The sequence below is a fragment of the Calliphora vicina genome, chromosome 4 (assembly GCF_958450345.1).
Source record: "Calliphora vicina chromosome 4, idCalVici1.1, whole genome shotgun sequence".
Taxonomy (NCBI): Eukaryota; Metazoa; Arthropoda; class Insecta; order Diptera; family Calliphoridae; genus Calliphora; species Calliphora vicina.
In genome coordinates, this window is record NC_088783.1 from 89,609,634 (window position 1) to 89,623,559 (window position 13,926).

General features: G+C 32.9%; 1 protein-coding gene and 1 long non-coding RNA gene across 2 annotated transcripts; both read right to left on the reverse strand.

Moving 5' to 3' along the window:
* Nucleotides 1-212: 212 nt before the first annotated feature.
* Nucleotides 213-5,576, reverse strand: LOC135958545 (uncharacterized). Its single transcript, XM_065509447.1, has one exon. It carries the CDS (start codon nt 5,574-5,576, stop codon nt 213-215), a length of 5,364 nt encoding a protein of 1,787 aa, XP_065365519.1.
* Nucleotides 5,577-6,156: 580 nt separating this feature from the next.
* Nucleotides 6,157-6,599, reverse strand: LOC135959022 (uncharacterized). The gene is made up of 2 exons (XR_010576491.1): nt 6,253-6,599; nt 6,157-6,197 (listed from the first exon to the last, which is right to left on the reverse strand). It is a non-coding gene; the product is annotated as an uncharacterized LOC135959022 (long non-coding RNA).
* Between the last annotated feature and the right edge of the window lie 7,327 nt (nt 6,600-13,926).

Sequence of the window (13,926 nt, forward strand, 5' to 3'; positions counted from 1 at the left end):
ATAAAAAAATCCTAACGGACAAATGAACCAAACAACAATGATCATACAATTGGTAAATAAGACAATTTAAGTAAACATTAAGGTAGCTCACAAACAATAAATATAAACAAACCGAAATAATTAAAATTAATAAAAATAAAAATCGTAATAAATTTAAATAAATATATGAGCCATCGGCGACATTCCCACCCCCGTGGATCGGCAACGATTCACTACTCCAAATCAAGGACTGCTAGTTTGGAAACTGGGCGTTTAAGTATTCCACTACTTGTTTGGACATCAGCTCTTCGGATTACACCATCACTGCCAGGAAACACATTTACGACACGACCTCTCTTCCAATCTCGGCGGGAAACAGCTGGATCACAAATTAGTACAAGATCTCCCGGGGCCACAGGCTTCGTATGTTCGCACCATTTGGACCGTCTTGTAAGTGTGGGCAAATATTCCACAATCCATCTTTTCCAAAAATGATCTCGTAGCTGTCGAGCAATTCGCCACTGCTTCTTCAGTACCACTGGCTTTGTAATTTCAATACCTTCTGGCGTTTGAGCCGTATTTGCAGAACCCAACAAGAAATGATTAGGCGTCAATGGTTCTTCGTCTTCCGGACTGACAGGCAAGTGAGTCAATGGGCGAGAGTTCACGATGTTTTCAGCTTCAATTAAAAAACTTTGCAAGGTGTGCTCTTTTGGGGCGACTTCTTTTAGGGTTACTCTTAAAACCTTTTTAACACATTGAACCATTCGCTCCCATATTCCACCTTCTGCAGGATTATGTGGACAATTAAACTGCCATTCAATGCCCCTTGTGGACAACTCATCTTCAATTTTAACCAGATCAAATACTTCATCAAATCGCTGGGCTTCTTGGTTAACTCCAACAAAATTCTTTCCGTTATCACTCCGAATCTTCGACGGGGTGCCACGACGATTTATAAAATTCCGTATAGCCAAAATACACGAATCAGTAGATAGATCATAGGCCACTTCTAAATGTACAGCTCTGATTGTAAGGCACGTAAACAGGGCAACCCAACGTTTTTCATGGCGTCTACCAACAGTCACATTTAATGGGCCAAAATAGTCAACACCAGTATAAGTAAATGGCCGGACATATGGAGTTAGTCTATCACTTGGCAACGATCCCATAAAAGGAGCTACTGGAACAGCACGACGAATCTTACAAATGTTGCAATTTGATGTGGTCTTACTCAACAGATTTCGAAGTCGTGGAATCCAGAATATTTTCCTTATTTCGCCTATGGTAGCCTCAAAATTTTGATGTCTCATTTTATTATGCACATGGGCAACAAATAGTTGTGTAAAGCGGTGACAGGGCGACAAAATAATGGGGTGCCTGGCATCTAAAGGCAACCAACTCGCAGCATCAATACGACCGCTCACTCGAAGTAAATTATTTTCATCAAAATATGGCGAAAGGGAAAATAACACATTATCCTTTTTTAAAGAACCACCAGATTTTAAAACGTTTATTTCAAAGGCGAAACACTCTTCTTGGGACAGACGACACAGACTAGTTTCAGCAACCATTAACTCTTCAGCACACAGGCATCTCGAACCATTACATTTATCATATTTTCGGCAGCGATTGATAAATCTCAGAACCCAAGCCATTGTTCGTTTAAGCCTGAGAAATGAAGAAAAACGATTAAAATCAATTACTAAATTTGTACTAACCAGCATAACAAATTTGGGGCGTAGTTCTTCTTCACACAAATCATCAGATTTCTTAGAATTCTTATTCGGCCAGTCAGCTTCGTTTTCATACAAAAATTGTGGCCCTTGGAACCAACGTGTTTCAATGGAAAAATCAACTTCATTTTTAGCTCTTGTAGTATCATCGGCAACATTGAGATCTGTAGGCAACCATCTCCAATCAGTTGGGCGTGTCGAATCAAGTATTTCGGCAATTCGATGGGCAACAAATGGTTTATATCTCCTGCTTTCAGAACCAATCCAACTAATGACGGTTGTAGAGTCACTCCAACAGATTCGACGAGAAACTTTGAGTTCATGTTCCTTCATTATAGTGTCCATCAATCGGGTCCCCAAAACGGCGGCTTGTAGTTCTAATCTGGGAATAGTCATACATTTCAATGGGGCACATTTCGACTTGGCAGATATAAACGACACTCCTATTTGTCCATCAGATGTTGTATATCTCCAATAGCCAACTGCACCGAAGGCATCTTCACTGGCATCAACAAAAACATGCAGCTCTAACTCCAAGGGCAAACCATTTCCAAAATAAAATCGTGGAACCTTTACATGGACAACATTTCTTAACTCTTGGCGCCATTTATTCCACATCGCTTGTAATGACGCGGGCAACATCTCGTCCCAAAGTACATTATGTCTCCAGACTTCTCTCATCAAAAGTTTGGCAGTTATCATAAAATGGCACAAAAAACCAAGTGGATCAAAAATGGACATTACGACACATAATAACTCACGCTTTGTGGGACACCTTTTACCAAGGATGACGTCAGAATTCACACGATGGAATTTCAAAACAAATTTGAACGTGTCGTCCTTTGGATCCCAAAACATGCCAAGTACCTTTTCAGTTGAACCCTCCAACTCATTTAATCCACCTGAGAAACTAACCTGATGATCAGAACATCCTTCTAGAGCCACAACCACCTCAGATGAATTCGATGTAAATTTACGCATTTCAAAACCAGCAGCTTTATGTATTTCACGAACTTGTATGGCTATTTCAATGGCTTTTGACGGATTTACAAAACTGTCTACAAAGTCATCTACGTAATGATGGTCCAAAATTGACTTCACGGCTCTAGGGAAACGATTTCGATGCTCCATTGCATTTGTTTCCTTCACATAATGGGCAATACAGGGCGAACAGGCAGCTCCAAACGTCATCACAAGCATTTCATACACTTCCGGTGGACCACTAGCATCATCTCGCCACAAGAACCTCTGCGAACACCTGTCTTCCTCAGCAACAACAACTTGATGAAACATTTCCTTTATGTCCCCACAAACAGCTACGGAACCGATTCTAAAATTAAATAAAACTGATGGCAACGGTTTGTATTGCTGAGGGCCTTTCAATAACTTTGAATTCAACGAGACACCTTCCACCTTTGCTGCTGCATCGAACACCATACGAATCTTCCCTGGCTTATTAGGGTTTACGACACCAAAGTGGGGCAAGTACCACGTTCTCGGATGAAACGTATCGACTTCACTCAATGATAATTTGCGTACATACCGCTTCTGCAAATATTCACTTATTATTTGTTTATAGGCCGCACCAAATTCAGGATTATTTTTCATTTTTCTTTCCATTCCAAAAAATCTATTAAGGGCCATGGAATAGCTATCCGGCAGGACTACGTCATCATTACACCATAGTAGTCTGGATTCAAATCTTCCGGCAACCCTCTTCGTCGAATTTCTCAATATCTCTCGTGCACGTAAATCATCTCTTGACTCAATCACTGGTAGAGCCTTAACACCAAAATTTTCAGTTTCAAAATAATTTGCCACCAAATTATTTAAATTATCCAACTGTGTCAGCAAACATGTTTGGGTTCCAGGGCGACCTCCTTTCACGTTTCCAAAAACAACCCATCCAAGAGGAGTATTGGCAGCATATGGACCAGCATCTTCCAAAGGGACTATTTCATCGGGCAATCCTAAATGGCAATGGTCCAATCCAATTAGTACCTTTGGAGCCACACATTCATATGAGTTTAAAGGCACACCATGATTCTTTACTAAATCCGCATTAAAACTCTGACTAGGCAACTTCAAATTCGAGACACCGTACACATTTTTCAAAGCATATTTCCTCTTCTTATTAACACCGCTCACATGAAGATCCACCACCATAACTGGTTCTTGTGCCGATTTACCACCATACCAACTCAAATTCAATTGACTTTGTCGACCATGCAGTCCAAGCTGTCTCACTAAAGAGCTATCCATCATCGTGACCGAAGAACCTTCATCTAGGAGTGCATAAGTTTCAATAGCACAATTTGGTCCATAAAGAACCACTGGGAGCACTCTGAACAACAAATCACTTCTTTCACTAGCACTGGAAACACAACTAAGCACTGGCTCGACTGTTGAAGCTCTCTCTGTTGGCGGCACATTTACGGATCGTTCACTTGGTTCATTAGGTTTAGTTTCATGCAGTAATTTATTGTGATTTCTTTGGCACTTTTCCACTGGACACTGCTTACGCCGACGACAATCTTTACTTGAATGGCCACCACTGAGACACGAAAAACATAACTTCAATCTCTTCACTTTACTCCATCTATTAGGCACACTCAATTCTAAAAATTTCTTACAATCAAAAATTTTATGTGGGCCAACACAATAAAAACATTTTAACTGACGTTCTGGGCCATCAGAAGCATATAAAACCACTTTTCGTTTTGGATCACTGTTAGATCTATTGCCACTTGAACTGCTTATTTGCACACTTCTTACCAAATTTGCAACACGCTGGAGCCAGGTACTAAAATCCAAAATAGTCGGCAACTGAGGTAAAGTTGAAGCAAACTGGGCCCAATCCAAACGTTTGCTCATTGGAAGCTTCTGTACTAACTCCTCCATGAGTGTTGGATTCGACAAATGTTGATAACCATTGGCAGATTCCAAAAATGCTGCTAAATTTCTGACCTTAATGGAATACGGCACCAATTTATCGATCGCGTTTTCTGCAATAGGCTGAACTTCCTTCATCTGTTGCAATTGGCATCGAATAAGCAACTCTGGGCGACCATATTGTAACTTTAATTGCTCTATAACTGTTGGCACATTATTTGGGTGGATGAGCAACGACTTCACGCACTCTCTGGCTTCACCTTTCAAAGCCTTCTGCAATCTCAAACAATTTTCAAAATTATTGTACGAATATGCCGCTGTCGAATGTTCAAGGGCAGACAAAAACATTGGCCAGTCCTCGGGAGTACCACAAAATTCGGGCAGATCATAAAGTTTGCGTTGTACTGGCATGGGCACTGTAGCAGGGGAAACAATAAGAGGCTGAGATGTCATCAACTGGTCTGACTGACTAACATAGGAATATGGCGTTGGATTCCGGCGATCAACCATGTTCTCAGGGCCACTGCTAATACTTTGGATGACTGGCGCATTATGTCCAATAACATTCGGCGTATTTAAATTTTGATTTGCTCTTAAAGCACGTTGAGCGTTTGCCAATTGAGCTTGCAGGATATCAATTTGTCGTTGCAGGTTCTCATTATCAGACGATATGGTTTGTGGTGGCTGGGTTCTCACATTAGGACCGGGCACTAACGGCGGCAGACTAAAGGGCTCTTCACTTGTTGAACTGAAAATGTTTTGCGTTGATACAGCAGGTGTCGGTTCTCTAGGGGCACTTATAGAGGCACTAGTTACCGTTGTTCCGAGGGCAACAGAACTGACATTTTGTACCGACGGCATATGAGAAACATTTGCTGAACTATTTGTTCCGGCAGGCGTGGAACTATTCACATTTTGGCTCGTTGCTGTCTGCAAACGAGAGCTTTTTCTAGATGGCGACCGTTGCATCTTGAATCACAAATATTTTCAAAGGGCACACAAATTCACAAATAATAAACAGCAACACACTCCAAATATTTTACAAAAAATTAATTTGTTCCGGCAGGCTTGGGGCTTCACAAATTCACAAATTAATTGCTATTCACTGCAGATTAAAATTTAATTGCTCCGGCAGCCAAGGAATCACACAATTTATCACAAATAAAAAAACACAATTTGTTCCAGCAGGACAGGTTACAATACACACAAATTCAGCTTAAAGTTTTACTCGTTCCGGCGTGTAAGGAACCACAAAAATTTCATACTTTAGTTTAAACACTTGTACCGGCAGGCATGGGACGGCTTCACAATTATTTCTATTTGTTCCGGCAGCTTGGAACCACAAATTCACATAAAGTACAAGTAAAATGTTCCGGCAGGCAAGGAACCACAAGTTCGCTCAAAGGTTGCGAAATATAATTTGTTCCGACGGGCAAGGAACCACAAGATCGCTCAAAAAATTGCGAAATAAAATTTGTCGCTGGCTGCGACCTGAGCCTATATGTTGAGGACAGCGAATTTAACCAGTCTCAAATAAATGAACCACAAATTTACAATTAATGATGCATATACTTGAGCAACCGTTTATTTCTAAAAAAAGAACTTATTACAAAAAAATAACTTATAAATATATTAAGCGACTTACCGCAGTCTTTATCCCCAACAAACTAAATTTTAATTCTAAAGCCAGTTATTACTGAGCCTACAAATTTCTTTTTGTTTATGTACTATTACAACAGTTCATTTCCAAATAAATAAACTGAACGAAAATACTGCAGTATAATTTAGGGACAAAAAGTGCGATTAGTTCGTAAACAAATATGAACAAAAGGGAATACAAAACAATATAAAAAAATCCTAACGGACAAATGAACCAAACAACAATGATCATACAATTGGTAAATAAGACAATTTAAGTAAACATTAAGGTAGCTCACAAACAATAAATATAAACAAACCGAAATAATTAAAATTAATAAAAATAAAAATCGTAATAAATTTAAATAAATATATGAGCCATCGGCGACAGTGGCACTGCTTCCTTTAGGTCCTCTTTCTTTAAATAACGCAAGCTCTTGAATGTTACTTGGAATTCTAAAAAATAAAACAAATAATTATTGTATTCTACATCGCTGTTAATTATATACACATACATTTACATACATATCGCACTCGTTCAACAATACTGTATTAACTCAGAATTTTAAAATGTTCAGTAGAGGGCAAAAACTGTTTGTGATTACATTTTAGGAGAATTTGAAAATCCGAATACATCATATTAAGCAAATTCCATTTTTAAATATATTTACAACGTTTTTCTTTAAAATTTTTGCAATTATTGCAAAATAAAACTATTTTTTGAGTTAATACCATTTTTCTGAAACTTCTCGATAATTTTTTGTATTATTTTATCAACAAAACAGTATCAACTCAAAATACAACCAAATTTAAATAAAATAATTTGATTATTTTTAACTTGAATAAAAGCTCAATTCAAAATAATACATTTTTTATGAAAATATACGATGTATTTCTATTTAAATTTTTGTATTAACTCAAAATAATACCTTTTTGTTGATACAAGGTAGTAGGGTATTCAATTAATCGGGTTTCTAGTTTAATCGGTTAACCGAGCAAATAATTAATCGGGGTTTAGATTTATTCGGTTAATAATCGGTTAATTTAAAATTATTCGATTAACCGATTAATGTCTATTTTAATTTTACATTGAAAATACAACCACGAATTTTGGGTACAAAAACATAAAAAACAAACAAAACATAACAATTCAACCAAAAAATAGTAGCAAATAAGGTATTTTAGATCCTTTTTGTATACAAAAAACTAAATTTTTTTTAGGATTTTAGTGAGATCTTCTGAAATAATGTTTTAAAAAAAAGAATATAATTTAATTTTTTTCTTTAGATTTAATAAAACTTGACTAGGAAAAAACTCTCTCGATGATTGTAGATGTTGGAGAAATCGAAAGAATGATAAAGAATATCCAATATCTCAGCTTTTTTAGTTTTTTCTAAGCATATCAAATATTTCGTTATATCATCGGATTGTTTTAAATATTGAATACTTTTGATAGTTTCGTTAAGTTCTGCCCATTTGAAAGTATTGTAACATGAAATTTATTGAATATTTAAACCTTTTATTACTGAATAAAATAAAAATAAAAATAATAAAAAATAAACATGTAAATGCAAACAAAGTTTCAAATACATGTAAATTAAATATGTCAGTTGTTATTCTCACTAAACATTTTTCTTGGATGTTTGAAAAAATATATAATTTTAATTTGAAATTTGTATTTGAATTGAAATGGAAAAATAAATACAAAAAGATATGTTAAAGTGCAAAAAAAGGAATTTCGGTTAATCGGTTAATCGACACAAATTAATCGGTTTATTTGTTATTTGAAAATCGGCAATTTTAAATTATTCGAACAGTTAACCGTCCAAAATTAATCGGTTAACCGATTAACGGTTAATCGATTGAATACCCTACAAGGTAGTCACTAATTATCACGAAAATGGTCTCAAGTGTGGTTTTCGAGATGAAAGAGTAATCGGAATACGTTGAAATTTTTACAGTAGATAGATATTCATGTTGTTAGTTGATTTCTTGCAAAAAGTGAATTTTTAAAAATTTGGAGTTAATACAGTATTGTTGAACGAGTGCGATATACATATCTACTTACCTTTTAAATAAACAAAAATTGAAGACATGTTCATTGTTTCCAAGAATTGTTTGAGTTGCATGTCGTCACTGGATTTTGCGATCTCATTTTTTGCATTGCCAGATTTTTCATCTGTATCCAATACAAAATCACTATCAACAAGTATGAATTTTATATACCCTTCACCAAAATATACTTTAAAATAAAAATTTTAAATATTTTTAGGTAAACAAAATTTAATTTTTTTTTCCAGTTGTTTTTTCGAAATTGTTTTTTGAATTTTAAAATTTTTTTTTTAAATTTAATAATTTTTTTTTAATTTAAAAAATTTTTTTTTTAATTTTTAAATTTTTTTATAATATTTAGTGAAAAAAAAATGTTGGTGAAAAAAAAAAATTCGGGTTAAAATAAAAATATATAAAAATATTGATGTATCATTCGTGTATGTAAGTTATTTGGGGGCTTCAGAAAGTTGATTTCAACACACAGACGGACATGACTATATCGACTTCGCTATCTAGAATATATATACTTTGTGGTGTGAAAAATGTAGAAATTACAAACGGAATGACAAACTTATATATACCCTTGCCACTCATGGTGAAGGGTATAAAAACAATAATATTTTCATTTATATTTATTAACATTACTTTATTTTTCCATTTTATTTATTAAAATATTTTCGCTTGTTTAATGTTAATCAAATATACATAAGAACAAAGCGGAAAAAAAAGATTCGCCGCAACGCTTTGACAATAACTTGTCGGCGGTGGTTTATTTAAAATAAACCTCAATTATATTAATTAATTGTATAATTCACTTGCGTTAATCGCTTCACCTACGCTGTTGTGAACGCGTAACAAAAAATATAAAATTTATTTATATATTATAAATCACTACGGCATTGCGTTTAGTCAACGCCGAAATATTACAATGTCACTTCTATTGTCAAATCTCTACGTAGCCGTGGTTGCCATTGTGTAAGTTGATACTAAAATTTAAAATAAAAACATACAAAAAGATGTACTTATATCGTGTTGGCAATGCTGTAAGCCGTTTATTTACTTTTGAATCCATAAAATATTTGTTCAAAGAAGACACAAAAATATAACAAAATAAATATTAAAAACATAAAAGTGAAGTTTTCTGCTGGGGTAGAGAACGATACTTGCGGAAGCTCAGAACCGGAATTCTGTAACTTTTTAACGACAAAATTTTGTCGTTAAGTTATCAAAATTCATAAGTTAACAATACTTATCATTAAGAGATACTCCGAATTGAATTATACGGATTATTTTCGTTAAAAATAGTCGGTAAATAACGACATTTGTCAGGGTAACAACAAATAAAATGTTCTAGTTAAGCCATAACGATAATTGTTAAGAAGTTAGTTTTGTAACATAAATATTTGAAATAAGCCGTCCTTTGAAAGTACGATTGGTCAGCCTTTTTGTGTTCGATAGATACAGATTGATTTGAGTTTTAAATATACAAATTAACTTGCCTTAATTATCATTTGCTTTTAAAAAATAGTATTCGAATTTTAAGAGCAACTTTTATATGGGGCATAATATCTTTATTTAACACATTTCTGGAGTGTATAATGTTTATCCCTAAAATGAGCAATTTATTTAGCGATGTGATACGAGTATAAACTTATATAAAAGCTAAAAATCGTTTTTAAGACCGTTTTCTTAGAAGGAAATTCATCCGAATTTTTCGACGGTCCTTATAACAACAAATATCTAAATTCTGAATCAACGATCACTTGTGGTGGCATAGACATATGGATTACACTGGGTTACTTTGATTTTTAGAAAAAAAACTCTTGTTCTTCTGTTTTCAGTAGGTTTCGCGAATATATGTATTTGGGGGAGCTGGTGTTTGATTTTTAAATATAAATGCGATTATTTATTCACACGACTACAATTTTATCTACCAACACGAAAATACAGTGAACATTTTAATAAATAAAAATGATTTATTAATTTTAAAAATATTGAAATTTATATTTTTAACTATATTCGTATATGTATTACCGAGAGAAATCGTTAACTTCAAATACTGAATATTAAATTCGTTAGAGCAACCGATATTTTTCGTTACTTAACGACATCGGTAGGAATATATAAAAACTTACAGAATTGCGGTACTGGGCAGACATTTGATGTTAGTCCAAAGCTAAAGTAGTTACATAAGTATGTTTATTTCAGAAACAATTATATTTCAAAATGTTTAAATATTTGTTATTTTTTTTAAGAATACTTGACCACTTTTTTAGTTTAAGAAAATTGAAGCGTTAAATTTGACAATCAAAGTGACAAAAAAAGTAAGCGTTGCGATGCATAAAATGTACAATTTCAAACAACTGCAATCACAATAACGTAAGAATCAGATGTTACAACGCGAGCAGTCACTTGCTTGAACGCAGTGATTTGCAAACTGTAATTTAATGCAACGCAAAGAAAATGGAGGCGTTGCGTTTTATAAAATTAGGGCCTTAGTTTATAACACCCCGTCTACAACAGACACGAAATGCTGTTAAAACATGATGTTATAAGAGAGTTGTTAAAACAAATGGCTTAACATTGATAAATGCCTAAAATGATGAGTATATACTAGGGTACTCATTCGACCAATGATCGTTCGATTAATCGAATAATTTCTTACGAATAATTATTCGAACAATTTAAAAATGGCCATTTTCGAATATCGAATAATTCGAACAATTTTATGTAGAATAATCGAATAAAACAAATAAATGTTCATATATATTTAAATTTATTAAATTGCTTAAAATTTTTCATAATTTCAAATTTAAATAAGTTAATGACTCACAAAAATTGTATTGTTTCTAAAATTCGACAAATAACTAAAGACAAAGGGACTTTCGATCACTGTAGATGAGTGTTCCGATAGCTCCTTCTATAAATATGTAAATATTACTGCAAGAAGTTACAATTCTAATAACAAATCTTTCAAAATTTTTAACTTTGGACTTGAACCAATGAAAATAAAAGGTACGGAATAAAATATTTGTCGTAATATTTGAAGAATCGCAATTAATAATCAAAATATTAACATAGATTAAAGTGGAGTTGAATGTGATGGAGAATGTGAATGTGAAACGGTCGCCGAAAGTGATATTGAGGATGACATTTATAATGATTACAATGAAATAGATGAAGGACATGATCTTAAAATATATGTATATAAGTGATGTTATTAACCGCGTACGTAAGTGTTGTAAAATATTTAATAAATCGAATGATAATCACAAAATATTGCAAACTAACGTTTTGTTGCAAGAAAAGCATGGAGTTCGTCTTATACATGATTTTGAACATCGTTGAACATCTTTGTCTAACATGGTAATAAACTTTTTGCGTATTTGTAAATGTGTCAATCATGAACTGCCTGACTTCAAATTAGCCACGTTCACTGACAATGATATCACACTTTGGGCAGATTCCCTTTATTGTGTTATTCGCCAAGACTACTTTATTAAGCAAATATTCGGCATTGAAAGAGCTTGATGTATAATACAATTTGTTATAAATAATTTAGAAATAGTGAATAAATAATTTACTAAAGAATTAGTTACTCAATTTAAAACCCGAATTAATGAACGACATAAAAATGTTCTTAATACGTTTATATTGTATTTGAATTCAGCATCATGTCCAACTAGCTCAAATTTGTTAAAGCATAGCTCCAAAATGGAAACTAAAGGATTTGCTAGTCAATTATTTTGCAGATTGTTCGGGAGTTATTCTGATCAGAATATTTCTGTTGAAAATTTAAAGATGGACTTTGTTTTCGAATGTTTTTTAACATTATCAATACTTGAATTGTTAACTTTAACGTTATTTTTTGTTTTTCTTTAACAATAAAATATTAAAAAACCGACATCAAAACTTCATTCTTTACTTTTTTAAAAAAATTTAAATTATTCGAATAATTCGATTAATTTTAAACGTGTGATCGAATTATTCGAACAAGTTAAATTCTCTTATTCGAATTATTCGTTTTATTCGAACAAGAGAAAAATCGAATATTTCGAATACCCTAGTATATACCCAACACTAACATCATGTTAATCAAATAATTTGATAAGTTAAGATTTTCCATGCTACATAAGTAGCACATTTTTGAATTGTACATTTTTATGCTTTTATTTTAATATCAAAATATATGCTAACGAAGTAGCTGGTAATATGCTAGTTATATGTACATATATAATTAAGGATACAAATTTCTTAAATGGAATCCATCGTCGCTATGTCAACAAAAATGTTTTTTATTGTTAACGTCATCCAAAATTTAATAATAAAATAAATGTATTATAGAGATAGTGCCTAATTTTGGTTATATGCAATTGTAATGTACAAACAGACAAACAAATATATTTATTGAGTCATCAAACCCTAAATAAACCAATAACTTAGACAAATACTCACCCCTTTTGGTGTCTATTCATGCTGTTTTACAACAGATTTTTAAACAAAATATAATGACAAATTGTGCCAAAACAATAATTAAGAGTAAATTGCTACATAAAATTCAAAAAAGCAACCAGTATTTTTGATACAGGGATTCTGGGATCATAATAAGAGACCCTTGACTTTTGTGTGTTTTACTTAACGCAACAACAATAATAGGTATCAAAGGTGTTATTTTGTTTTCTATTGTTACACACAAAGAGCGATGTATTGTTTATAGTTTTATGTCAAAAATGCACTTTTTACACAAAAAATACTAACATTATTACATTCATCCATCCATACACACATCCATAATACGTATGTTAGGGGATGGAGATGCTAAATGGATGCTCTATATATTTGTTGTTTATGATCAATTGGTTAATCCCATTAGTTAGGGTGAAACCAAATAAAGATGTTCAAGATGTGTCCATGTATGTGTTTTGGTATTTAACCAGTGGTTAACATGAAAGGCCTTCCATACGCAGGCCTTCGCTTTCTTTTTCAAAACAACCAATTTCTCTTATATGAACATTAGGGTATTCAATCGATTAACCGTTAATCGGTTAACCGATTAATTATGGACGGTTGACTGTTCGAATAATTTGAAATTGCCGATTTTCAAATAACAAATAAACCGATTAATTTGTGTCGGTTAACCGAAATTTCTTTTTTTTTTGCACTTTAAACATTTTTTTGGAATTTATTTTTCCTTTTCAATTAAACACAAATTTCAAATTAAAATTAGATATTTTTTGAACATCCAATAAACATGATTAGTGAGTATGTATAATAACTGACATATTTAATTTTCATGTATGTATTTGATACTTTGTTTGTATTTACATGTATACACGAAACTTTTTTTGAAATGAGTCTTTTATCATAACTAAACGAAACTATTAAATCCATCAAATCTAAAACAATCCAAAATGGAATATTCTTTATCATGCGTTTGATTTCTCCTACATATTAGGGTATTCGAATTATTCGATTTTTCATTGTTCGAATAATTCGAATAAGAGATTTTAACTTGTTCGAATAGTTTAAAATTAATCGAATTATTCGAATAATTTAAATTTTTTTAAAAAAAGTAAAGAATGAAGTTTTGATGTCGGTTTTTTAATATTTTATTGTTAAAAAAAAACAA